The 27898-nt window shown below is 44.2% G+C and overlaps 1 protein-coding gene across 10 annotated transcripts; it reads left to right on the forward strand.

Annotated features, from left to right (window-relative positions):
* The first annotated feature begins 2775 nt into the window (after window positions 1–2775).
* On the forward strand, window positions 2776–27567 carry LOC135897745 (uncharacterized). 10 transcript variants are annotated; one of them, XM_070529433.1, is made up of 7 exons: window positions 3764–3919; window positions 4520–4615; window positions 6012–6062; window positions 8321–8354; window positions 11766–11836; window positions 25965–26076; window positions 27450–27567. In XM_070529433.1, exons 1-7 carry the CDS (start codon window positions 3896–3898, stop codon window positions 27548–27550), a joined length of 489 nt encoding a protein of 162 aa, XP_070385534.1. In that variant the 5' UTR covers window positions 3764–3895; the 3' UTR covers window positions 27551–27567. The 10 variants fall into 10 exon arrangements, 2 of the variants coding, with proteins under 2 accessions (XP_070385534.1, XP_070385535.1); XR_011509844.1 differs by lacking the exons at window positions 3764–3919; window positions 11766–11836 and adding an exon at window positions 2776–2986; XR_011509842.1 differs by lacking the exons at window positions 3764–3919; window positions 8321–8354 and adding an exon at window positions 2776–2986.
* Window positions 27568–27898: the final 331 nt, after the last annotated feature.

A 27898-nucleotide genomic window follows, 5' to 3' on the forward strand; every position in this document is an offset into this window, starting at 1 on the left:
TATTCTTCACTTTTTTAAATGGAGCTTTTTATTTTCGTAGAGATCAGCAGGCGATCTTGCCGCTACTGACGGCTACAGCTCTGATCATGAGCGCATTAGCCAGGAGAAGCTGTTTGCCAGGAGAATCAAAGGGCGCCGATGATGAGTCCGCGGTAGCTAAAGCAAATGTAGACTCCGGGGTCCTGCTTACCAGAAAACCCGCATTGACTTGTGCGTACACCTCTCCTAGGGGATCCTGTTCCGTTCTCACAGCGAAGTGAACCATCCGAAGCGTCATGTAGAGTATATCCATCAGGGAAGCAAGGCACATTGTCCTTAGTGCGCGTAGTCTCACAACCACCGTCCTGAACTTCCGATGTCGCCTCGGTGCAGCGACCAGCATCACAAGGCGTACAAATGTTTGCAGGGACAGCCCTACCGCACATGTTAATGCATGCGTGCGGGGTATACGCGCCACTGCACAGTTCTAGACTTGCGAATTCTCGAGCTGTTGACTGCTGGCTGCCGGTGCGAGATCCGAAGTCCTCGAATATCGTCTTTGTTTCCAGCGACGCTCGTTTTCGCGCGTGCGGCTTCTCCCGCAGTCTAGGCATCCTGGCACCTGTGAAGAAAACACATTTCAATACCCAAACGAATTAAAAAAGAAATCGATGTAGCTGTCATACCTTGGTAGCTGAGTAGGAGACTTCGGCAGGCACGGAAGGTGACAAACGCTGCTCCGCTGCCCTTAAAACGATCGCAGAATGAAAAATGGCGTGGCGACGATGGCTAGAGCTTGGATTGGATTGGATGACTGCAGCGTTCTGCTTTGCCAAGGTTGTAACACTTCCACGTGCATCTACGCAAACATAAATAGGTTTTTAAAATATTCTATTATTACACAGTGAAATATTTACTTATTCTGGGAATATTCGGTATCTGATTTTCGAGTTTTTAGTTTCTGCTAAAGCTGTCGGCTCCAGAAAAACATAGCCTTTGAGATTACTGTCAATGCATGGCGGCTCTGACGCATTATAGCTTTCGTAATCGCTTTCAACGCACGCAGCCACCAAAAGCGTAGCCTTTGAGATTTGTTTTTGTTACCTATAATGATATCATTGTATGCACAATTGAACACTGCAGACAACTTCCTGTTTTAAGAAACCAGCCAAAAACAGGCGCACACAGGAAACATACGAGAAGACAGGAAAGAGGCTGGAAGAGGCCTGTCTTCTGTATGTTTCCTGTGTCCGTCTTTTTTTTTTGCTGTTTTTTTCTTAATACAATGCACCAACTAGCCCAACAACGTGTTTTACTTCCTGTTTCAATGATAAACCTGAACCTACATGTTCGGAGGTCAGGACCAAAACTCTATGATCAGGAACTTTTCATAATGAGGGATAACTTGAGTGCTTGGCTCTAGGTCGAATAAGTGGCTTCAAATGGGCGCTTATATATTCTGCTAGTCATCCACAAGCATTTTTTTAAAGCAAACTACAAATTGTTTGTATGACCCACCGATATAAAAAAAAATCGTATTTTAATACTGCGATGTTAAAGTGGGCAGAATTGATATCAAGTTGGAAATATATTTATTTTGCTTTGAAAAAAGAATGAACTGTGTCCGATAGAGAACAAAAATAAAGAAATATAATATGAACAAACTAAAATTTCCGGCAATATATTTATGCTAGTTTATATATAACTCACTAGTGTATATCCTGGGCATGCCTATTTATGGACAGCCAGCGGACGTTCAAAATGGGATGTCCCATGGACATCCCGGTGGGATGTCCTTCGGACATCCAAACAGGATATGGACTTCTCCTGTACGTCCCACGGACGTCCGTGTTGGATATCCGGATGGATGGACGTTGGGACTTATGGTGGACGTCCCACGGATATCCGTGGTTACTTGGGATGCGGATGCTCACTTTGCCTAATCTGAACTTGCTGAATAAAACTGATAAAAATTAAGAAGCTTGCGTGGATCTCAGTTATTTTTTTATTTTTATAGACAGTGCTATGGTGCCTGTTCGTTAGGAATTAGTAGTCAACACCAGCATGCCAGTAATTTTGAATCTCCAGTAATGCAGGTCATTTCACAAGGTGAACCAATTAGCTAACTCAGACCTCACGGGTTAATGAAGAGCGAGACTGGCAGGAGGGCACGAAGGCAGTTACAATAAGGTCATTTTCGCAGTATTATTTAGGAGCTAATGCCGTGGTCGTGATAAATTAGTGTCGGATATAGGTAAAACAAGGCGCCGTTCAACAGATCAGCGTCGCTTGGCGACTGAATAAACTCAGATCTCTGTACTAATACGCTCTGTGTTTAGTCTGGTAAACTTGTGAAACTGCGATCGCGGGGCCTCCGCTGGAGAATCAGCGGCACCAGACGCATGTACGGAATGGGCAGCTGTAGATGCATTTTGGACCGGCTTTTGCAACAGTGCAAAGCGAAGTGCGGCGGCCATGCGATCGCAGTTGCCTCAGATATGGCTTCATTATGACTGCAGCTAATCTAAAAAAAGGAGTGTAGAACACCAAGCTGCCTTAGTGCCGCGGCTGGAATGCCACAGTGGCAACAGCAGACCGCCGCTGCCGCCGCCTCCGAGCGACGTGTAAGCGAATGCGAGCGCCACCTGAGCGGAACATCCGAAAAGCCCACGCGTGAGGCGGCGCCTTGCGCACACTTCCCCTATTCTAGCCACTGTACCCGTGCACACCACCCACTCGCACCACAGCGCCGCCATGCGGCCGCCGCCGGCAGGCATCACCTCTGGGGCCACCGACGAGCACATCGAAAATGGATTTCACCGCTGTTTCTGCGCACGCGCGAGGAGCGGTTGCTGCGAGAGAGAAATGTGGGGACTTTTGGTGCTCAAGATTTCTCGTCGTTTAGGTACTACGGGGAAGAAAACCGTTTGCTCTCTTTGTCCCTAGCCGCGCTTGCAGCACAGAATCGACAGGATGCGTGGCCGGCAAGGCGGAAGCTGCGTCCGAGGTGAGTTTGTTGCTATTTTGTTGCGACGGTAGCGTATTAAATTTTATAGTCGCAAGGGGATACGTTTGGAAGTGAGGTGTCTTCTCGGATGACTTTAGTGGCAAAGCATTACGTCGTGCCGATGCATTGTTCATTAGTGTCGTTGATCAAGGTCAGCATACCACACACTTCAGGGGAATCGCGGGAACGGAAACAGTTTATGAATTAACTGCCGTGCCGATGCATTAGAGAGTTTTAGAATTGGGGCCCCAAGCGGCTTGGGGACCCAAGAAAATTGCGCGCGACAAGTGCGCATGCGCAGAACCCAAGCCAGTCTTGCGTTCTTGCGTTCGCGTTAACCCAAGACCCAAGAATCGAAAACTAGCGTGGGCCCCCAAGCCGTCTTGGGCCGCCCTCGCGGGTGACAGCGATGGCGTACAGCAGATGGTCGCAGAGCAAACTTTATTTACTTCGACTGATTTTCGCCATTTCACACGGGTGAACTCGCAGATTTTCGCAGCGCGTCACAAGAAAACACCAACTAAGAGCACTTGGCTTCGATTGGCTTTGCTTGGCTTAGAACCGCACACTTAATTCGTAATGCTAACTGGTACTAACACAGTTTCTTACATTTTATTGTTCGTTCTTTTTGCTCAAAAATGCATTCTGTTTGTTTTCACTTGTAACAAAAGAGGTTCATTTTTTTTTTTTCTTTCAAGCACCTTTCTATTTTCCACACTGCGACGCCCCGAGCGCTCAACCCAACGCTGTCTGCGTTCGACCCAATCCTCAAACTCTGCTGCTCACATAAACCCAAGAGCAACCGACGCAACGCGGCTTGGGGGCCCAGAGCCTTGCGCCCCCAATTCTAAAACTCTCTATTAGTTCTTAATGTAACTGAGAATACAGCACACTTGGAGGTTCGTGGGAATGGAAATCTTGTACTCTGTATGTGTAAGTATAAAACTTGCGTCGTCATGCAATCTGAGCCGTAGATCGTTGTGAGAGCTGTATAGCCACACTGGCAAAACACTACGCCCTGCGCATGAATACGGAAGAAATGTATGCAAAAGAACAGTGGTCGTCATGCAATTTCATAGCAGTAGACCATTGTGAAAGCTGTGCAGTAACACTGATATTGGCTAGTTAATAATCCCGGCTGTTACGATGTCTAGCTCATATACGGGGCGCTCTATGTGGGCGAAACAAGGGCTCAGATCACTACAACCGCATGCGAAATAGCTCTGAATGCCTGCCAGTACACTTGTTCGGCGTCTCTGTGGTCAGCCAGTGACACACGCATTGCACGAAACAGTGAGACTTTGTTTAATCCGCAATGCTTATGTGGCGAACAGGAGAGCAAAACGTGAAAACAATGTTTTCATACAAGGCAAGTCATCCATGTAGTGGAATTGCATTTATCGTTGGTGTAGTGTTGATGCACTTTCTGAAGTCCAACCTTTAATGCAACTTAGTTTTCGTTGGTGCAAGTGCTTCTACTGGAAACATCCAAAATATGATTTAACAAATCAGGTTGCTGTCTTGTACTTTTAGAAATTTTCCTCAGGTCTCAAGTCTTTTCTGAATCTGGAAGAGCTGGCTGATTGCACATTTCATCTCGAGATAGCTCGCACACTTCCAGCAGCACAGGTTAGCACACTTTGTTGAGTGCAGATGAGCACTGCAAATTCAATCATTTTGGTGAGGCACCGATCTAATGCCGCTCACTCTTGCCACAACACTTTTTCAACTTGTACTGTACTTGTTTCTTCCACCTTCCATTCGCAGCACCAGGGCTAAGGCACAACAGCAATAACATTTCTAGCAGAAAATTCTTGCTCCTTAGCATCTGAGCTCCCCATTCATTTGCTACTTTCTTCAAATTTTTCTTTTCATGTGATGCTCTTGCCTTCACACACTGTCAGGCTTCTCCTTCATGCGTTTCTTTAATACTCTTTCTGTCTGCTTCTTGCTCGACATACCATGCATGCCTTCAGTCATGTCCAATTGATCGATGCAGTCTTGTCCTTTTGTCTCTCTCCTCCAGAACCTGCAACTTTCAACAACCACTCCCCTGCATTATGTTGCTTCTTTTTGTGATAGTGCCTGGCTATCTGTTGCTGATGCCACACATTCACTTTGCAATGGTTTATTAGACCACATACATAAATTAGCTGTACAAAACCTTGACTCTCCAGCACTTCCACAAAATTCATGCAGAAGTGGAAACACAGGTTACACTTCATTCTTCACCACAGCTTACTATGTCTGCATCAAAGCTTGATATTACCTACACGTGTGCACTGTCTTTGTCTCTTCCTTTGTAGCTGTAGGTCGCTGCATGAGCAGAAAAAGATTTTGTTGCTTAAATGTTCATGTGCTTAAGTAGGCAATGTAGTGTACTTGATTTTCACAATGCTTAACTCAATTGGTGGTATGCCTGCACTATAACATGCACAAACTGAACAGCATATCCAAACCAGAAAATTGCTAGCCTATCACAGTTAGGTTGAGTCATTTGAATGAAAGTAGGGACAGTTTTTGTATAGGATGGCTGATGGCATTCAGGCTCATCATGTCAACATCAAAGTGGGAGCAAAAACGCAGTACATGTATAAAATATGAGCAGTTTTATTGGATTGTGGTGCTTTACATGCACCTCACTTCAAGCACAACGATGTCTTTGCATGTCACCTGTGTCCAAATGAAGCCACTGCAGCTGGTGAGCATTGTGCTTGTAGATGGCACTGGCTACATTCCTTTGGAAAGGCATCCTTATGTTGCACAATGTAGTGAAGATGAAGGCTTTTAAATTAATGTGTACTTTATTTTTTATTTACCTCTCACCTACTGTTGCCAACACAAATGATGTCTCCTGGTAAGCCGAATGCCTGTGAACATTGCAAGGCACAGTGTCAGGCAACCATTTATAATCTTCAGCATAATACTGTAGAAGGCGGCCTTCTGGTTTGTATACATGAAAGCAAGCTAGATAGACTAAAGACTAGCTGACTTGACAGCTCTGTACAGCCTGTACTGCTTACAGAAAGCAAGTCACACTAGTCACGGGACCTGTAGCAGCGGCATGCAAATAGAGGTTTGTATTGCCTGTAGTACATATACATAGCCTTTCTTTGAAAAATATGTTTGGTCACTTTTCATTAACTTTACCTAGTCAGGACATGCATTATCACTTAAGCTGCTTGGTCTTCAAATAAAACGAGCATTTTCTGCATAGTAACTTTTACTTACATGAAATATGTGGTGGTGTTGACCTGTAGAAGTGTACAGAATACATAAAATCTTGAAGCACTTAAGCAGAATTTATAAACAATGCTAAATTTAGGTAGACTGACAAACTGGACTGTACAACACAGATAATATAGGGCACTTGCAAGACAGTTTCTTTATGGCCTAGTTCCTAGAAGGTATTTAGAACGAAAACAGTGTCAACTGATTGGAAAAGGAAAGGGGACAGACACAGTGCTCACTTATGACTCAAGGTTTTTTTTTTGTGTGTGTGTGTGTGCAGTAATATATACGAGGTGGGTTCAAAAAGAAACCGAACTTTTGAAATAGCATGCCAATCAGCAGAGCGAGCGCGCTGCGGCTACTGAGCGCATGTAATGGCAGGTTTAGACAACAAACTGCCATTTGCCGCGTTTCGCTCTGACCGTAGTTGGCGAGCTACAGCCACTGAAGTGAGCACATGAACAAGCTGCTCTTCGGATTGGTGCCAAAGTGACAATGAAGGAATTGGAAGAACAGCGTGTGTGTGTGAAGTTCTGCTACAAACTTTGGAAAACTTTCACAGAGACTTTTCAGTTGCTTAGCCAAGCATACGGGGAGGACTGTGCGAGTCGCACGCAGTGCTGTGGTTGGTTCAAGTGTTTTGAAGAGGGAAGAATGTTGGTCGGTGACGATCCCAAGCCTGGACAACCTTCCACATCCACAGATGATCACCATATTGAGGGAGTTCGAACTGTGATTCGCGGAAATCGTTGTTTGACCGTTCGAGAAGTCGCTGATGAAGTGGGTATCAGCGTAGGATCATGTCATGAAATTTTGAGTGACAAACTAGGGATGCGTCGTGTCAGTGCAAAATTTGTGCCACGTTTGTTGTCTGGTGCACAGAAGCAGACCCGTGTTGAAATCAGCCAGGAAATGCTTGCCACTGCCACTGACGATGAAAACTTCCTTAAGAACATCATAGCAGCCGATGAGACATGGGTTTATGCCTACAATGTTGAAACGAAAGTGCAGTCGTCGCAGTGGGTGGCCAAAGGTTCTCCTCGTCCAAAAAAAGCACGCATGAGTCGGTCAAAAATGAAGGTGATGTTGGTTGTGTTTTTTGACTGCAAAGGCATTGCCCATCAGGAATTTGTGCCACATGGTTAGATGGTAAACAAAGAAGTTTGCCAGGGAACCCTAGCATGTTTGAGAGATTCTGTGTGCAGTAAGAGGCCTGAATTGTGGGAAAATCAGGCTTGAATGTTGCATCATGACAATGCCCTGGCTCACATGTCGCTCCTTGTCCGCAGCTACTTAGCGAAACACCGCACTTCTTTTGTGCCCCACCTACCATATTCTCCGGACCTAGACCCTTTCCAAATCGTAGAGGAGATCCAGGACAATGCGAGAAGAGACCTGCATGCCATTCCAGAAATTTCATTCCAGGAGGCTTTCCAAAAATGGAAGAAAAGATGGGAAGAGTGCATTGCCAGTAGAGGGGACTATTTTGAAGGGGACAGCACTTAAGATGTTGTACCATAAGCAGCAAAGCTGTTATAGCAAAAGTTCGGTTTCTTTTTCAACACACCTCATATGCATGGAAAGGGTGGGGTTCAAGGCAGGTGCAACAAGAACGCCCAATGTGAGGTCGAATGTAGAGTTTAATGTCCAAACCACAGCAGTAAGCTGGTAACCTTTAAATGGTAAGCAGAACAGTAATGCTACGGGAACTGTCAGGCCCTTCATAATTGTAACAACCGTCGGAATGTTGAAGTGTCTTTTCAATGTCCCATTAATTTCCACTATTCTCATTCTAAATGGGCAAATGCACCTACATTCATTTACCATAAGACATATCAAGAGATCAACCCCACTAATGCTAGTTCTTTCTAGGTAGCTGAAGCAAAATAGCATTTCGTTCAGTCAGTATTGATGCAAGTTTTCAAACACTCCTATCATGAAATAGCTCAGTTGCTCAGATCTTGAGCAAGGCAGTTATTAGCTGGTATAATGTCAGAATTTGTTTATCATTTACTGGTAGACCTGCTGATGATAATGTAAGCAGAATGCTGCTGAGACCAATGAGAAAGTGTAAAAAAGAAAATAATTATTACATTGTTCCAGCCATCATTCTCTAACGTGTCCACCCTGCCCCATCGTAAGCAATCACTTCACATCCCAGCATGCATATCTTGCGCATTTCTTTATTTCACTCTTTCTCTATTGTGTAGGACTGGCCATATTAGCTTAAAGCACTAGAAATCAATAAAATGACATCAGCATTGCCGCTGAGGAAAGACTGAAGTTAAAGAAAACAGAACAAAATCATACAAGGAAAGTAAGGTACAACACAGGTACAACACAAATTGATAAGGAAAAAAAAATGTTCACAGAAAATCTGTACATGTGTAACGGAACCTTGTGGGTGCATAAAGAAAAAAAGACTAAATGTTAACCTCATCACCCAAAGGGTCCCTGAAAGTATTTTATTGGTGTGACCTACACGTACACAGTATCTCTCCTCGAATGGTTACTCAAAAAAAGCTTCATGTCACCATGCTATATAAAGAGCTGCAAGTGGTTAAAAATTACCCTCCTCTAAAGCCTTTCCTCTCCAATGTCACTTTTATTCTATGTGGCCTTGGCTATGTCCTGCCTCATTGGACACGACATCGTACAGTGACAGTAGTGTTGGCTACTTGCAGTTTACTTGAATCTAGTTTGTTCCCATATGACTTATACCCCTGTCAAGCGGGCAAGTTAAGTGCACTTACGGCGAGTGCACTCGGTTTTTAAGTACACTTTCCCAAATCTTAACGTCACAGCTAAGTGTACTCTCAGGTGAGTGCACTCAAGTCGGAGTACGTTCACGGAACGCACTTTGCTGGCCGAGTGCGTAGCCTCGCCGCCAACGGTTTGAAGAGTGCCTAGCCTCGCCACCAACGCTTTCCAACGATGCAAAATGTAATGCATAGAAAAAGGACACAAAACTTCATTTCAGTTATTGAGCAGCTGTTAACGATATAATTTGTGTTTAGCGAGAAGCGAAACAGCGCAATAAAGGAACGATTTTATCATGTACGCAACCAGCAGCGCCAGAATGATGCGGCACTGTGGCGCCGCCATGCTCATTCAGTTCGTGTTTATCTTGGTTACAGTGGCTGGAATATTCCAGCCACTGTATTTTGGTGTGAAAGCGTGCTGACCACGCCGGTCGTGCTTTCAGTCGTGTGCGTGGCATTTTGCAATGGAGCTAAATATCGAACTCACCGTCTTTGCTCATATATACTCGCTCATATTCTGTTCTAGCAGGATCATGAGCAGGATCAACTGCCGCACGCCGCCATGTTGTTTTGGATTGGCTAGGCATTCGTCTTGGCCAGCATTGACTTGCAACACACTTATAATAAAAGCTTCTTCGTTTTTTGTTGAGACAAATAGATGAAGCTTGTTTTTATATATAATTCTACTTAAAACAATCGCTTTTTAGCAGCTTTCACTTGTTAATTTACATCTTTAAAAACGCGCTCTTAGACTGTCGCCATTTTTTTTTACTGCGAGTGCACTCTGTTTTCCCGTTAAGAAGCGCGTTGCCTAAAATGTGACTCAAGGTACCGAAGTGCACTCCCCGTAAGTGCACTTAACTTGCCCGCTTGACAGGGGTATTAGAGATGCAGCTTTTTTGTTATTGTGGTGATGATGGCCTCAAAACGAAGTTTACATAGAGCGCTTATGTTTTGTACAGTGTGCAGTCGCGGTAACTTACTCTCTGCACTCACCTGCAGTACAAGAATATAAGTGCAATAGGTACAGTGCAAGTTTCTGCCACCACATGTACCCCTCTGCTGCTTTGCTTTGGTTGCTGTCGTCACTGTGCTATTGTTAAACATTATTGCATTCTTTTTCACTCTTTGCCTGCACATCTACAGCCTGGCACATCTATTGCAAAGCCGTGCTTTTTTGGAGAAACTCTCTAATTCATACCTTCCCTACCACACACGTACAAATGTACTATTGACCCAAAAAGTTAACAAATGAAGGGATCTCACAAAAAGCTGAATATCTCCGCAGTCTCAAAACGAAGCCTGGTATTCCCATTTCCAGCCTCTACTAGTATATGCAAACATTGTGATGTACGGTTTTACTGGCTACTTTTAAAGGCTGCTCGGATATTTAGCATTTTCTGAGATCCCATGGTTCGTAAACTTTTTTAGTCGATAGTGTGTGTGTAGATAACAGTGGCAGACAATCTGCTATCTCAGGCTAGTCTACCATTAGACTGAAGAAACATCTACATGTCTTACATTAGTGTGTTTACTTTTACAGGTACATCAATTACTATGCCTTCATATCCTACTAAAAATAAGCTAAATGAGGAGGCTTGCTTTGTGTATTCTTAATGATGTCATGTGGGAAGCCAATCCACTTCATGAAAAAAGATCACTAGTTCGTTCTACTAGAGGTGGCTCAGAACCTGGGGAGTGGTGCCGCTATGACATCTAGCAATGGTGATTTTTAATACCTAATAATTACACAGTTGATACAGAATACCTAAATTTTATTTCATCATTCATCATTAGTACAGAAGGACGTCCCGGAGTTACAAAAACTGTCAGTGGGACCTATTAGTAGTTTTAACAATATAGTAATTAATACATTATGGCAACATAGCAGTGATACACATCAGAATACACGAAGTTAATGAAGCGAGTAATCAAATACAAGGAAGGTGCTTACAAATACAAGCAAATGAAATAGATGCTGCGTATGAATAAATAAAAATGTAGTAATTGGCACGTTATGGAAACATAGGGATGACACATATCAAAGAACACAAGGTTAATGTACGAGATAATCAGAAACAAAAATGTGCTTACAATATGCAAAGTACAAGTGAAATATATACTGTGCGACAAAAAACTTAAAAAATAAGGAAGGAAAAAATAAAGACAATGGGATATAGAGAATAAAAGCGATACATTTGGCAAATACAGAAGCACTGAAAGTGGTAAAATGAGTTTGTATATAATATGTGTTCGTGGTAATGAGTCTATAGCCAGTAGTGTCGATAGTAAATATGTCTTCATATCTCTCTTGAATGTTAATGTTGTGCGGCAGGCTTTAATATGGGGTGGTTTAATTTAGTGTTTAATCGCCATAAAAGAGCAGTAAACATTGACAATTAGTGTTTATTTGAGGAAGGAAAGAATTGTTAGAGGAATATCTCGTATTGTTAGTGTTGGCAAGAGCAGATATATTAAATGCTGAACCCTTGATGATCACCAGTAGGTATGCTACTGACGGTGCACTTGCACAAAACTCAAAATAATTTCAGAGCCCTGAAAACGAAACTTTTTTTTCCCTACTTGTCAGGTGTTTCACAATCTGCACTGATGGTATTCTTCTCGAGTATGGCTGGAGTACATATTTGTGCTGTGCGAATGTTCAAAATGTCAAATGTAAATCAAATAGCTGTTGACCATTTGACTTGTATTTAATTGGAGAACACGCAATTAGAAGTTATCAAATCTTCCTTTCTGTCAATAATTACACATACTGGAATCTTTAGGGAGAAAGTCAGGTGCTTGTGGTGACCATTCTCAAAGGGAACTGCAGTTCCTGAGCGGACATATACAGCAGGTATTTTTTTGCTTTGCTTAGTAATTTCTAGTCGCGCAGTAAGGATGCCTCGCTTTTAGGCAGCCAACGGATTTTTCTCAATTGAGGCTGTAAAAATTATCATTTGGACAATGTGAACATGTTCCTGATGTCATCTTGGTGCAGCAGATACTATCACCTTTCAGTCACTCTCATTTACAAACTTATCAGTTGACCAGAAACCTGGTTGTGACTGGCATTACACGTGTCAAACAATCTAAAAAACATCTCTTCTAAAGCTTTCCGCGGTTTCTGTCCACCTCTTGAGTTTCAAAACCCGCCATAATGCCTTTGGCATTGTGTGCTGCTAATCCCAAGGGCGCGGAATCAAATTCCGACTGCAGCAGCTGCATTTCCACGGGGAAGAAATGCAAGAACACCTGTTTACCATGCATTGAGTGCACATTGAAGAATTCCAGGTGGTCAAAATTAATTCGGAGTCCCCCACTATGGTGTGTCTCATAATTATGTCGTGGTTTTTGCACATAAAACCCCAGACTCACCTCTTGTTCCCTGTAAGTAGCATTGGTTACACGAATTTAAGCCATACTGCTCCACTCAAGGCCTATATGTAGTAGGGGTTTTCATATCCTGATATTTCTGGATAGAATTAAATATGGATATTTGACGAAACTGACCTATTGAATATTGAATAACAAATATGTTCACATTTCAGAGAAGTGTTGAGTATTCTTGAAAAAAAAGAAACTTTACATTGCAAGGGTGGACTTTTAACATTGTTGGTACAACATTTTTTTAATGCTTAGCGCAGAAACCATAGACAAGACAGGCGAGAGAAGAGACACACACAAGTGGTACTTTCAACGATTTATTGGAAGTTGGATCACGGGTTTATACATGCAAGCATTTGCTAGCATTCTTGATAAACCTGGCCAGATTGATGTTATATTCCTGTATTGCAGACAGAAAAGCATTTGAGCTTGTTTGACACTCTAAATTAATTGAGAAGCTCTAAATCGCAAATCTTCTGCCATACTTAATTGGCTGAATCTCTGCATACTTAACTAAGCACAAACAATTCGTCAGCATAAGCGATTGCCCTTCCCATGAAGTGCCAGTTACTTCCAGTGTTCCTCAAAGCAGCATGCTTGGCCTCTTGTCATTTTTAATATGTATTAATGATATAGAAGTAGTCAGTCACCCCTTTTAAATAAAGTTGTTTGCTGATGAAATACATTTCTGTGAGCCCTAACTTCTGTTATTTCAATCTCAAAATTGGCCTTCGTCGGATAATTCGAACCTCACTGGTCAGATTCGCCCAAATACAGCCGTGTTATGCGCTGAAGCATATGCAACTTACTGTGGTGAAGCATATTGAGAATGGAAAAGGGCCACTGTCACAGGACATCACACGTGTTCCTTGATTATACAAGCATGCAGTTTCCTGTCACAGTAGGAGAACCTAGCCACCTAATAAGCATAGTGGCAGCCATTCAGAGCTGTTTCTTACATTTCAGTGGTGATTTGAGTCCTTTTTTCACCTTCCATGCATGTCTCGTGTATGAGACTGTTAATGAGGCCTAGTATGTCTTCTTTAAGTAAATGTGCCGTGCACAGAGAAGTGGAAAATAATCATGTGTTTTGGGAAAGCTAGCAAAAAGGAAGGCAGTAAGTTGAAAAAACTGCGTTAAGCCGAGGAGATGTTAAAAGCCAACAAAAGAGTGTGAATATATCAAACTCTGAAGGCCTGCCCATACACCTATTAGGCGTCTTGGTGCTCATACTGTGACTGGAGACTGCACATGTGCATGTATGTAATTTAGGGAACACGTGCTGATTTGCAACAATGGCACCTTTCCCTGCTTGGTATGGTTCTATGCATAACATGGCTGTATTGCAGTGAAGCTAACATTAAGAAAAATAGTAAACTGGGCGAGTTCGTAGCTGTTGATGGTTGCAGGTGTAGCACTAAACTGAAACGCGGCCAAAGTTAATTTTGAAGGCAAATACTGCAAAGTGAAGCAATGGCACGTTTCAATGTTTTTTTATGCCTTTTGTTTAATTCGACCAGTCTCAATGGTCCCGTCAGGATCGAATTAACGGGCATGCCTCATAATCAGAACTGGTTTTGGCAAGTAAAACCCCAGAAAGATGATCAAATTAATGGAAGTCGACTGTATATATGGCTGAGTAGAGCCACACTGTCTAAAACCGGTACAGCAAAAAAACACCAAGAAACCTAAATGACCCATTGCAAATGCAGTCAACTTTCATGGCATGCGAAAATAATCTAACTTTCTCACGGACAATGATAGTGATAGTTTGCTGATACATTGGTCAGCGGCCTATAGGATTTGCCCAGTTTCTACTATTAATCTTACACACTTGCGCTTATCCCTGTATATAATAGCGGTGTCATTTAGAAGAGGGCGACATGGACATGTATTGCAATGCAAAGCAAGAAAATCGTCACCTGATATACTATATTTCTCTTAAGTTCTCATTAATGCATCTTCCGGTTTGGCCTATGTAGCATCTACCGCATGACAGTGGAATATGATAGACCACTCCTACACCGCATCCGACGAACTCATCTTTGCAATGCTACCACAAACCGGCTTATTTGTCCTTATTGGGTTAGTGGTTTTACACAAGGTGCTTAGCTTATTTGGAGCTGAAAAAACACCCGCACATTACCTTGGCTTCCTATCATTTTCAGGCTATGTGATATCTGGCGTATATACGGAATCTCAGCGGTTTTCACCTGGTCACGGCTGCTAGCTCTTGCATTTGCACGGAGGCATCGTCTCGAAAGTTCCTGTTTGAGCAGCCTTTCTGCCACCAACACCAACACGTTGTTAGGGTAACCAGCCTCCTTAAGACTTGCAGCCGATTGCTGGAAAATGGTTTTCATTAGGACGTTTTTGAAACACGTGTTAGTTACGAAGGGTGTAAGATTGGGCTTGTTGATAAATTATGCTTCAAAGTCAGGTTAACAGCGCAAAGCCACCAGAAGGGATAGAAGAGAGAACGGAGCGCTGAACTTCCAACTGTTTCTTTTCTTTTCAGAAAGCATCGCTATTTATACAGTCACACAATAGCCCACCAACCATGCTTAGAACGCCACGACAACGCCACACAAAATTCAACGTGGTGATAGCCCGAGGTATCTGATCTCCTTGTCAGTGAGAGCGATAAAGGGGTGCTGATGCAACCATCCTTTAAACGTAGAATTTCTCCCACTTTGATTATCTCACGTGTAACATGGTCTCCGTGTTTTGCAACGATAAAACATTTTTTTGAATTTCGGCCTACATCCACGTGCACAGCAGTGGGCAGAAAGCCATCCCTATTAGTTAGTTATGCCCCTCTTCACCAAATTCAAATGGGCTGAATGAAATTGGAGAAGGGGTTTCTTAGCTCATGGACTGTAAGCCCAGCAAGTCCTACTATCAGTAGAGATGAACTGAAAGTCAAGAAACTGAAACGTATTGCACTTCAAAAGTCATTTCAAGAGGTCTCAAACACTCGCGAAAGATCTTAGACATCGGGACATTTTTCTAGACAACTATTACTAGGGAAATCTGGAAACACTAAAAAATTGTTGACAAATCTAAAAGCTCGCTGAAAAACTGTTAGTCCCGTGAGGTGGTCATATTTGTGCCTATCTAATTGCGCTAAATATAGGTTGCTAAAGACGGGAGCCAGACACAACCCTATGCAAATGCCTTTCTTCTGCAGATGCAGCCTATTGTTCCACTGTGCAAAGGTTGGTGACATGTAAAAACACCATAATTCTAAATACCCTTCTACGGAAACAACCTGCTTCCTGTGGAAACCTTACGGCGCCATATTTGCCAATACAATCCTCAACACATTGAATAAGGTCATTGAGCAGGATAGAATAATATAATTCTTTGACCTTAGCTGAAAAGGCCTTGAAGCCCTTTTTGCCGTGAAACCTAACAAAATCAAGGATTCGTCAGAACCTTTTACAAGAAACTGGTCATCAATCTCTTTAACGTTCAGCTTTGAAACCAGGTACGGGGCAGCTTGCTTCTGCCAGGTACCCCTTTCGGAAATTATGACCCGAAAAGGAACATCCTCCTTGTGCACTTACTAAAAATTACATCTTTGAACTTTTCCTTAGTTTATCGAGATTCAACTTTCTGTAAATTTCACTTGGTTTCACTGCTACTTTCATAAGTGATACATCCTTGCGCTCATTGAAAACTGCAGAAATTGCTTGACTGGCTTTTTCCAAGAAACATTTAAAGGAAAAAACTGCAAAACCACCCTCTTTGTCAGCTGGTATGACACACAATGATTTGCTCTTCAGGTAAGACTACACATTTTACAGGTAACTTAGAAGGTTGGGGCTTACATCACAACAGGGCATCTAAACCTTCCGAATTCATCCTCACACCATCTTCTTGCGGGGCTCTTCTGGACACTTTACTTATGACGGACAGGGAAGTTCCGGTTTAGTCCAGCTGGTAGCTTGGGCAAATTTTGGACCGAGGCCAAGAACTTTGCACACACTGTTGGGTAGGATGAAACCTTCAGAAACGTAGACATCACTTGTTGCTTTCTGTCAATCCTTGTTCACATGAGCCCGTAGTAGTCTTATTTGAGGTTGTCAAAGGAACTTGGTGACCTGATCAGCTAAGTGCAGGTGCCTCCACAGAAGATTCTTTGCAGCGCACGACTCATACTGATAAAACATCTGCACGCTGAGGTAATCTCTGTGGAGACACGCCTGCTGAAGTTGTTTGGCACGTACAATCTTCAAAATTCTTTTTCCGTGACCGACATCCGAATGGTGCGAAACCAGTAAACAACGATTTTATATCCTGTGGAAGCTGCTTGTTATGAATACAGAACGTTAGGGCACACGTGCTGCTGGCAGCCATGGCAATGAGGGCAACAGTATGCCCGGAATCTCGAGGAACATATTGAAAAAAGCCTGTTGTACTAGAAATGAAATCGACAAGGGTGGCAATATGGGCTTGTTGGTCGGTCATCGTGGAATGGTATCTGGGTAATGCAACAAAACACGGACATAATAAAAGAAAGCTAGAACTACCTGTGAGCGCATATATATGCACAAGTGCATGGTTGAGTAAACTCATAGGTGTTTAATTTGTTTTCTTCTGTTGCTACTTTTTCTTGCATTTTGATTGCTACGTATATTGTAATTCCCGCAAAAAGCATCAGCTGGAAGTCACCACTGTATTTTGCTATGCAATTTGTATTTTGTTATGCAATCTTATCTCAGCGCGCGCCTGAAGGCGAAATTGTTGCCTAGGCAAACTATCGCCGAAGTGGAACGTTTCAGAAGACGTCCCCAAGTATGTGCACAAATATTTCACTGAAAAACATTTCAGGCGTATCTTTGCTTTGTTGCTACTAAAATTTCGCAGCAACACAGCATTTCTTTACTCCAAGTTATTTATGAATCACTAGATGTCATTATCTACGTCGTTCATGCGTGCTTTAGGCAGTGAAAACGGCACACCCACCTGCGAGCTTCTCCGATACCTACGTGCCTGTTATAAGGCGATGATATATACATATATATGTTGTTCTGGACAAATCGGGCGAAGCCAACATGCTAAGCATATAATGAACGATGAGTACCAACAAATGGGATCTTGTTTTGAAATCGAACTAGAACTGAAGGAAACGAAAACGCAGGTTAAGATTACGGTAGAGATTACGGTTACGTAGTACCCATGTAGTGGTTTCAATACCACTTTTCATCAGGCCTATAAGAAGTGGCGGTCAGATGCAGCTGCATACCGATAAAGCATGTAGTTAAATTACAAATATCGCAACGAAATATTGCTTGCAACGAAGGTCGGCGCAAGCTGGCTGAGAGGGTTTGCTTACCTCCAGAGATGGCGCGTATACAAAGACACACACGTATCGACGCAGGACTTTCTAGAGGCTCCACAAATACACACAGCATCTATTTAATGACATTGCGTCATGCATAACGGCACAGGAAAGCTTCGAGACTCAGCTGCGTTAGTTACGCCAACTTCGAAAAGTAAACAGGAAGCTGCCATGGCACTTTTTGCAGGAAGCAGGTGGCGCTTCATGCATCAGAAACCGAAACAGAAACTAGCAAAACCATTTTTTTTTTTTGTAAGCGTTACTCTTGTTTTCGGCGCTCGGAACTTATTCCATTGGTTTGTTGCAGGACGTCCGTGTCATTGAAGGATTCAGTCCCAGTTTAAATGGTTTAAATTCTTCAAACAGTTTGTATTTTTTGCACCGCCAGTAGACAGAAGCGTTTTATAACGATCTTTATTGATAAATCGATATGTGGCTATGAAGAGCACTCGCTTCGTCTTTCCAACAAGACGCGTAGGTTCGGCGCTCCGATTTGCATTTAAAGTGAGCTTTTGATAGCCTTACTTTATCCATTTACGCGCTGTATATGCGTTGTGACGCCTTTCACTAGTTTGCGACGGCGCAGAGTATAACAGCGGAGTCCCGCTGTTTACCTTTAACATGTTAACGAAGCAAAACCTCGGTAGTGCATCGTAAATTTTTTCTAAACATAATGCAGGCACCACTCGCACCGTTAAAGCATGACTGTTAAGAAGCATTTGCAGCAGCTCATTTGTCACTACGTTGGAGCGAGAATATTGCTGATCTGCCGCTTTACCTTTCTTTACTGCTCCGTATTTTTGTGTATCCGGGTATTTTAATTTTATGCAAACCACCCCTTCCGTGTGAAAAAGAAAAGAATTTAAGGAAAGGAAGATGCAACAGTTGCAAGGAAGGTGCAACAGTTGTGTGAAATAAATAGTGCTTTACTAACATCTGTAGTGACCTGGTGATCGTGCGCCTTGGGCGAATTCATTTTGTGTAAAAATGTGTTCCGGCTACTTAAAAGGTAAGCGTGACGTTGTGGCATCAACTGCTATCTCTCTTGTTGAATGAATTTTCGACAATACATCATTGTCATGGTACCGAGGCAAAACAACTGAAAGGCACCTTGCAACCAAAACGTTGCCTTTCAACATACGACAGGAACACATAAACAAAACATTAGTGTATGCTTCAGTATACCTTATTTTTACAGCTATCTTGAGCTATAAAGCTTAGGTAGTTGTGACAATGAGAGGCAACTGTGATGGATATAGAAGAGCATAGTGTGCTTGCATGACCAAGAAATTTTTTAAGGATGAAATTTCAGTACTTGAAAACAGTGCATAAAAGTAGAGCACTGCATGGACACTTTTCCCTGGCCTGACCAGAGCCAGTGCCATGCACTGGTCCACCTAGCTCAGCTAGGTTTGTCCAGTTAGCCCTTGAGCCTCAGTGTAGCATGATCCACCTCTCTGTTGTTATGAAGATGCCAACTGCATATGTATTTGCTAGATACATATCTTGCTAAGTAGTTTTCCACTTGCGTTGCTACCGACAAGTGGCAAAAAAAAAATTTAATTTTTGGCAGCAGTGAATAATTTGCCGCCTTGCATTTTAGCTGTGGTCATAGTAATGCAAGCACAAAAAAAATTTAGAAAATTTCTGAGAGAAATGAAATTAACTGGAACTGGACTGGACATTAACTGGACATGGAAGGAAATAAATTATGGATATACATTCACCAATTATGTTGCACGTTAAGGTGTAGTCCAACCGACTAATGGTTTCCATTTAATTTCTTTATTCATTGTTCAAGCAAGTTGAATGAAGTTCTGTGATTCATTGCATAATTACATCAGCATGAATGAATTCTTGATTGAAAGTTTTCTTCAATAAATACTTGAAGGGGGGATGCTGCAAAATTTCTCATTAGTGAAGGGGATTTGGAAAACAGAAAAAAATGTAATGTGTCACCGCAATGTCGATGAGATCGGTAGATGAATAGGCAACCAGAGTGTAGTGGCTCTGGTTTGAAGAGGGAAGGCAGGCGGCGGCAGATGGTGGTGGCGTTCTGGCCAGGCAGCTGGGCGTAGAACTGGGGGCCCATAGCCCGACTGCTCTCGTTCTGCCCATAGGCGCAGAAACTCGCCGGTTTCGAGCAGCAGTTCATGATCGGGTAGAGTGGCGAAGCCCAGGAACGGGTTGGCAGGAGGTCCCGGTTGGGTGAAGTCCTGGTGGCTCGGGTCCGAAACCTGCCGGCCGGTCTTGAACTCCCGGTCCGGTGGCCGACGTTCTCTTGGCGTCGCTTCCTGGAACTCTCCCTTCTTCTGCCAGCGCACCTCACTTTTCTGCCGCTCTGGTCGATCTGTCCTTTCCTGATTGGCCCCTGGAAGCTCCGTGTTTTCTTCTGATTAGATGCCTTTTCCTTTTATTTTATTCTTCTAGTGCTGCGTGCTCACGTGCCGGACAGTCTTCAACGTTGTCTTCCATCCAGTACGGAATTCGCCTCTGCGTGCACATTCTTTCTCGTCTGCTTCTTGTCTCTCTCCGTCTACCGTACCATGTCACGCACTACACACCACACTATGTAGTACAGACATTCATATTATTACGATCTCATCGAGAGATGCTCAAGAGACGAGCCGCCGCGAGGAAGAATTGAAGTGTGTCTGGGCTCATGGCGTGAGCGAGTGTCGGCCTGGCTGTCTGGCTCCAGTGTAGATAGCATGTAAATAGCCTCTTTCATTTGTGTATTTTGTCTGTGTCTGTGCAACATTCTGGTGGAGGTTAGTGATCCCCGTCCTCTTCACGGCACTCCGAAGTGGTCGGCATATCGAGCTTGTCACCATACCTCCCGGTGACAAGACCGCATCTGCAACGGCTTCAGCTTGTCCAACTGCTCTTATCGTCATGGTTGCCCAACATCGTGACCCTGGTCTCTTCTGTGGCCTGGAGGGACAGGACGTTGATGAATGGCTCAAGCTCTATGAATGCGCCAGTGCTAATAACAGGTGGAATCCTACAGTTATGCTTGCTAATGTAATCTTTTATCTCGGTGGCACCCCATGCGTGTGACTCCAAACACATGACGAGATAATGAGCTGGGACAGTTTCAAAGTAAAGCTACGAGAACTGTTCAGTGACCCCTTCGGGCGCAAGGTTGCCGCGAGAAAGGCTCTTGCGCCTCATGTCCAGACATCTACAGAGCCATACGTTTGATACATCCTAGACGTCTTGTCTCTTTGCCACAAAGCCCACGATACTATGTCTGAAGCAGATAAGGTGGCCAAAAGGCATCACCGACGATCCTTTCAATTTTTTGTTTTCGGCAACGTCTTTCCTATCGGTGCCATGATAAATGAATGCCGTCGCCTTGAATAAGCTAAGAGCCACCGTATCACGCACCACATCACGCAGCTACCCAACACCGCTGCTACATCGACATGTGAGGGGCGACCACATCAGACGACCACCTGTGATGACCTAACCCGTATTGTTCACCGCCAGCTCGAGGCCACCTGTTGGCCAGCCTTCTCCGCGACACCTCCCGACCCGCCAGCAACCACAATTGCCAGGATTTAGGCCGTCGTCAGACAGGAATTTGAGAACATGGGTCTGAACTCTGTGTGTTTAACGACTCAACCCAGCGTTCCCCCATTCTCTAGCGGCCCTCCTTGTCCCCAGAACTCCTTTTCTGCCACATATCGCAACCTGTCCAAATGGCGTACCCCTGATGACAAGCTGATCTGCTTCCACTGCTGTCACATCGACCACGTGACTCGTCACTGCCGCAACCAATGGCCACCACCTCCTCGGACATACACCTGCGCTTATTCCTGCACTATTGGACCTACTGTTCCCTATGCCACCCGCCTAGAACCCACTGCCACTGATGCTCCACCTCCGAACCTCCGCTACAGCCACTCGCCCTCACCTCAACGCCATCAGTCTCGTTCGCCCCAGGCCCGTCGCTTCTCCTCGCCGCCTATCGCCTCCTGGATGCCACATATCCCAACCTGTCCAAATGGCGTACCCCTGATGACAAGCTGATCTGCTTCCACTGCTGTCACATCAACCACGTGACTCGTCACTGCCGCAACCAATGGCCACCACCTCCTCGGACATACACCTGCGCTTATTCCTGCACCTTTGGACCTACTGTTCCCTATGCCACCCGCCTAGAACCCACTGCCGCTGATGCTCCACCTCCGAACCTCCGCTACAGCCACTCGCCCTCACCTCAACGCCATCAGTCTCGTTCGCCCCAGGCCCGTCGCTTCTCCTCGCCGCCTATCGCCTCCTGGATGCAGCCAAAAAACTAGGCACTACAGCTTCTGGAGGTGAAGCTGTGTTGTCGACCCTGCCCTCAAATTCTCTACTCATGTTACCTACGAACCAAAACTTCCTTGGCATTGACAGGTATCCTGTGTTACGTTCGACCAGCGGGGGCTGGCGATCTTTGAGTAAGGGACCGACGGAAAGGCGCCACCAGTTCTGCTGTGACGACTCGCTTTGAAAGGACGACCAGACATCAGTCCCCAGCCCATCGGCGCCACCATGGCTGTGGCGGCGACTGGTTTTGTAAGGAGGACAATGCGCCGTGTCCCCAACGGAAGGGTGCCGAGATGGCTAGACACAGTAGCCAGAGCAAGTATTGTTAGTGTGTACACCGTCAAGGTCTGCTTGGAGCAGGGGAGCTCCTGGAAGATATTTTGCGGTGCCGTCTCATGCAGCTTAGAACCCGTCTCACGTGTCAGTCAACGGACAGATGCGGCGGCCACTGACTGCAGGGTCAAAGGTGCCTGCTCGGGTCAAGCACAGTGTCTGCGAAAACCCTCTCACCTCGGTGTGGTCAGTGCAACCTGTGCAGAAGTGAGCGCGTAGAAGAAGAAGAACAACTTTATTGTAGAATAAAACGCTCAATGGGTGGAGCCCCTAGACAAGGGCCCCACTGGCTTCCGCGCGCCGTCTTGCTTGTCGGATGATGGCCCTTTGGACCTCTTTCTTTGAGCTGGACAGCGCCGCCTCCCATTGTGTATGCTCCGCAATTTCTGTGTTTGTCTTTTGTGGATATGCCGTGCATGCCCACGAGATGTGGTCTAAGGTTGACGTGGCTCCGCACCATGGGCATGTGTCCGTATATCTTTCCGGATGAATTTTATGGAGAATGTGCAGCTTTCTCCATATAACCTGTTCTTCCTTAGTGAGATTCTTATCTGGGGGTGGTAGCTTCATTCTATTTCCTCTGTGATAGTTTAAAATTGCAGAGTAGCTCTGGTCAATCGGGATCGGGTCGTCAGAGGCTTCCTGTGAGCACCCGTGGGGTGTAGCATGTGCACGGGCTACTCTGTCAGCCTCTTCGTTTCCCCTGATTCCCTCATGACCGGGTATCCATAAAAGGTGAAATCTGGCTCGGGGTTTTATATCTTGCATAATCCTATAGGCTGCGGTGCATACTCGTCCCCTGAGGTAGCTTCTGCATGCCGCTTGAGAGTCTGATAGGATGGTTATTTGTTGTTGGTTTGGTTTTGTCGCTTTGATAGCAAGGGCTATTGCGATTTCTTCTGCTTCCACGATAGTGGTGTTGTGAGTGGAGGCGCTGATGATTTCTCTGCCCATGTAGTCAGTGACAGCAGCTACCGTTCTTTTCTGCCTGCCTGGGTATCTTGCCGCGTCCACGAAGCAGGAGTTTGGTTTGTCGCCGTGCGTTTTTTCAATGTATGCAGCTCTGGCTTCTCTTCTGCCTGCATGTAGAGTTGGGTCCATATTTATGGGTATTGGCACCACTTTGATGCAGTTTCTGATTATTGTGGGGATGGGCTTAGTTTGGTTGTGTTTTTCAAGGAGCTCGTGATACTTGAGTCTGCCAAGGAGTTTCCTACCCGTGGTCGTTTGTGCGAGTCTGTTTCTTTGAGTTATCAGCTGAGCGTCTGCCAGTTCCTCGAATGTATTATGAATTCCTAGAGACATGAGTTTTTCGGTTGGGGCGCACTGCGAAATTTGTAGGGCGATCTTGTAGGCTTTCCTTAAGCACGAATTGATCGCATCCCTCTCTGTTTTCGTTAGCTGGTAATACGGCAAGCTGTAAATGAAGCGGCTAACCACCAGACTTCTTATTAGGCAAAGGGTGTTCTTATCCTTCATCCCCGTCCTTTTCATGGCTACCCGCTTTATCATTCTCGCGACTTGTTGTGTTGCCATCTTGATGAGGTTAAACTGTCCCCCTCAAAGGCGGGTTGGTTACGATGACTTTGGACGCTCCAAATTGGTCGGCGGTGAACTGCTGTGTTCCGTCACCTAGGGATTTCAGGAGGACAGTGTATTTAAGGAACTGTTGGCAGCTCTTCAGGGTGCATTTCTTTTTCAGTCATGTTAGACTGATGAACTGTAACATTCTCATGCAGATACTGTAAATAAATCCCAGATTCCTTGTTCTTGATGAGAACAAGTCTCTCCCTTCAACAACGTCCTCAGTATGGATAAGTTTGATGACCGCATGGGCCAGCTACCATCTATTTCATGCCCGACTCCAACCATTACACCTGTCACTGCACTCATCGATGCAGGAGCACATCTTTCTATTATAAGTGCTGCCTTCCGATGACGACTGAAAAAGCACTTCACCCCAGCGTCAGCACGCGTTGGTCGCGTTGCGGATGGCGGTACTGTGCCTATCATCAGCATATGTACGGCATGTGTCAGCATCGCCGGCCGCCACACTCCTGTTTTCTTCACTGTAATTGCTCATTGCCCCATGACCTAATTCTCGGACTCGATTTTCTCTCTGCGCATCCTGCTCTTATTGACTGCTCTGCCAGTACCCTTTGCCTTGAGGTGCCGATTCTCGTAGAACCTTCTAACGCACCCCAGTGCCGCTTACACCCCACCTGCTTTATTCGCCTGCCACCGAAGTCAACAGCCTATACTGAATTGTTGTGTTGCCCACCTGTTCCTGATGGCGAGTACCTCGTCACTCCCCTGCCCAACATTCCACTACAGTATGACATCACCGTGCCTCACAGCATTCTGACTGTTACTGCTAACCATACTCGCATGCCTATCTTTAACTTTGGATTGGGAAAGCAAATCCTACTGCAAGGTATTTGCCTTGTCAACGTTGATTGTCTCGGCAACCATCACGTAGCAGCTTTATCAACCGATGGTTCTTCTGAGCTTAGCAGGCCCCTCGCACCAGCCTCGGGCACCGATGCCAACATAAAGAAAATCGTTGCGGTGGACCTGTTCTCTGCGCAGGCTGACAGCCTTTGCAAAGTATTATCGTCCTACCGAGATATTTTTTACTTCAAACGATCGCCCTTTAGGCCAGATGCTCGCGGTCCAGCATTGGATTTCTACTGGCGATGCTACGCCTATTCACCGATGACCATATCAAGTTTCTGCATCGGAACGCCGAGTAATTCTAACTGAAGTGAACAAAATGCTAGATAAAAACATCATTAAGCTTTCTTCGAGTCCCTGGGCGTCACCTGTGGTTTTGGTTAAGAAGGACGGCACGTGGCGCTTCTGTGTGGACTACCGTCAGCTGAACAAAATTACTATAAAGGACGTCTACCCGCTCCCAAATATGCTCAATCAGCTTAGTAAGTTTTAAAAAGTAGGGTACGCTGTTCACTCCATAGAGAAATGTTTTGCGTTCCTGGTTCATTGGCCTTGAGACGAAATTGACCTCACTGTACAGAACTATAACATGGTTGAACTTCAAAAGTTCCTCCCATGAGAATGCAAAGCTCTCCAATAGAATGGGTGCAGTTGTCTAATGTGGCTATCACTAATATTACCCACAGTCAAGATTCTATGGCACATATGTTTCTTTGACTAACAAGGCCAACTTAAAGCAAGATGTGTGTTTTAACACCATAGATCAGCAGCACATAAGCTCCACCTTAAATGTGCTTGTTCACCTAAATCTGCCTGCATTTGGAAAGGTAGTGCAAACGTTAAAATTAAATTAAATTGTGGGGTTTTACGTGCCAAAACCACTTTTGCCAAAACCACTCAACATATCAGACGGATATGTTGAGCTAACAATGTGTACTGATTGTATAAGGCGAGCAAGCTGCAGAGAATTGCTAAGCTTGATGTGCAAACCTCATTTCTCAGGCAAATAAATTGTGCAATGTCTTGTTTTATTATTGATGACTGCTCTGCCAGTCTGCCTGAGTTGTCATTTTTTTGTATTTATCATAAAGCAGACAATTTCATGTTTTTGTAGTTGTGTGACACAGAGTCATTTGTTTCTTTACAGCTGTCGTCTTCTCGGAAGCAGGCACTGATGCTTGGAGACCTGCAGAGCACAAACTGCAGCATGTATGCCGAAATAAACAGCTGTTGCCTATTTCAAATAAAACCAATGTCAGGCAAGGCCCCTTTTTGCTGTACTGTGCTTGCAAATTGCGAAGCAATGATAAGACACAATGTAGAAAGAAACATTTTCTTTTATTTGGCGGACATTAGAGTGGCATAAAAAAAAAAAAAAAAATATTGAGCAGCCCCAAGTCAGTCACTACACCAAGCAGCTCCACTGCAATTCACATGACCTAGGAATCCCAGCCATACAACCGAATGATTATTCATATAAGTGACGATCAAGATCATTCTTCACTTGAATGCCACGGAGCGCTGTTCAGTAACAGCAGTCAGTTTGTGTCCCTGCAAGCAGGAATATTAATTCGTGTTTTGGTTATTGGTGACAATGAAATTTATAGTTTTCTGGCCCATCAGATGTTTGAATCGGAAATAAATTCTCCAAAGATGTACACCTTGTCAGCGGTACATGCAGGATGATTTGAGGTGGCCAGAGACTTTCGAGTGGGACTTCGGTATCAATGGAGGTATAATGTGTGTGCATGCTTCAGTACCAGGGAGATTGGAGGCAGCATCAAGGCAACCTATAGGCACTGCGGGAAAAATCTTGAAAGCTACACTATTTGCTAATGCTCTTCTGCCCTCTGCACTTGATAGAATACTTTCCAGCTTTAATTTCAATCAGAAAAGAAATTTGGTATTTTCTGATGCTACCTTGACATGCAAACAAGTTTTTGTCATGTAGGAGGAGAGGGGGGTTACGTTAAACTACACCACAATTTATAAGTTTTTCAGCGTCGTATTTCATGTGTGGTACACTTTCTTTAATTTGGCTTGCTGACCTGGCAGTTGCATAGTCTTGGGCCAGGGATGACTGGATGGGAGAAGACAATGAGGAGTACTGTTCATTGTTTAATATGCGCTTGTGTAATATAATATGTCAAAATAAAAAAACGAGTGATATTTTTATGCTTTAAGCGTTTTGCAGAGTGAAGTAAAGTTATAACGAATTTTGTTTTTTTCTAAGAGATGAGAGAAGATGGTGTTGCTTGCTCATGATGTTGCTGGGATACCCTAGTACCTAGCTCATAACTCTTTAGTGCAGTGAAGATCACCAGGTAGAAACCACATCAATTTTTAAGAGTTATGAATCTTCAGCACGAAAGTAAATTAGTGCTTTATTTTATAGGATATGTTCCCCTTTTGGAAAGTCCTGTGAACAAAATGAAAATCAGCAAAAGGAACAAATAAGAATTTGGAACAAGCATGCTATCAACACAACTAATGCAGAAGCAGAATTTAGTCACACTACATGCCAATAAGGACAGTGCAGGTGTGAGAACGTTGCTGATTACTTTTCCACCTATGACAAAGGAAAAAGTATACTCCAGTAATTCAGATGAGAACACAATTCTTGTTACACCAGGTGTGGCGAGCCCGGGAGACAGCAAGAGCCGCAGGAGTCCTGGACTAAGGGCGCCTCCCACACAAGCAGAAATACACCTGCTTTTCCTTTCTTTTCTTTAATACAATAGTTTACTTGACTTGGAGGCAGTTTTATCTCGGGAGCTCCTATATGAATACATGGGAAAAGAGAAATAGTTTTTCTCTGAAGCCAGCAATGGAATTCGATGAGGTTGGTTACACGTTAAAAGAAACAAAAAAAAAAGCTGAAATGTAGCCACTGTTTTAGGGGGCAATGCTTTGTGGCAGGAAATTTTGAAAATTGTGAAATTAAAAAGACTTTCGTATAAAGTTTACAACTTGATACAAAAGCTATGACATTGTAAACTTCGTGCTTATATTTTTTAAGCTTACTGACTCTCAGCAATTTTTCCTAAATATTCAAGGTCCTAAATCAAAATTACGCAGCCT

Source organism: Dermacentor albipictus, unplaced genomic scaffold (assembly GCF_038994185.2).
Source record: "Dermacentor albipictus isolate Rhodes 1998 colony unplaced genomic scaffold, USDA_Dalb.pri_finalv2 scaffold_21, whole genome shotgun sequence".
Taxonomy (NCBI): Eukaryota; Metazoa; Arthropoda; class Arachnida; order Ixodida; family Ixodidae; genus Dermacentor; species Dermacentor albipictus.

Coding starts and splice junctions, on each gene's coding strand:
- LOC135897745 (XM_070529433.1), top strand. CDS start 3,896: ATGGAAATCTTGTACTCTGTATGT. Junction 6,063..8,320: donor GCAGCGGCATGCAAATAGAG/GTTTGTATTGCC, acceptor ACATTGTTCCAG/CCATCATTCTCTAACGTGTC. Junction 8,355..11,765: donor CGTGTCCACCCTGCCCCATC/GTAAGCAATCAC, acceptor TGGAATCTTTAG/GGAGAAAGTCAGGTGCTTGT.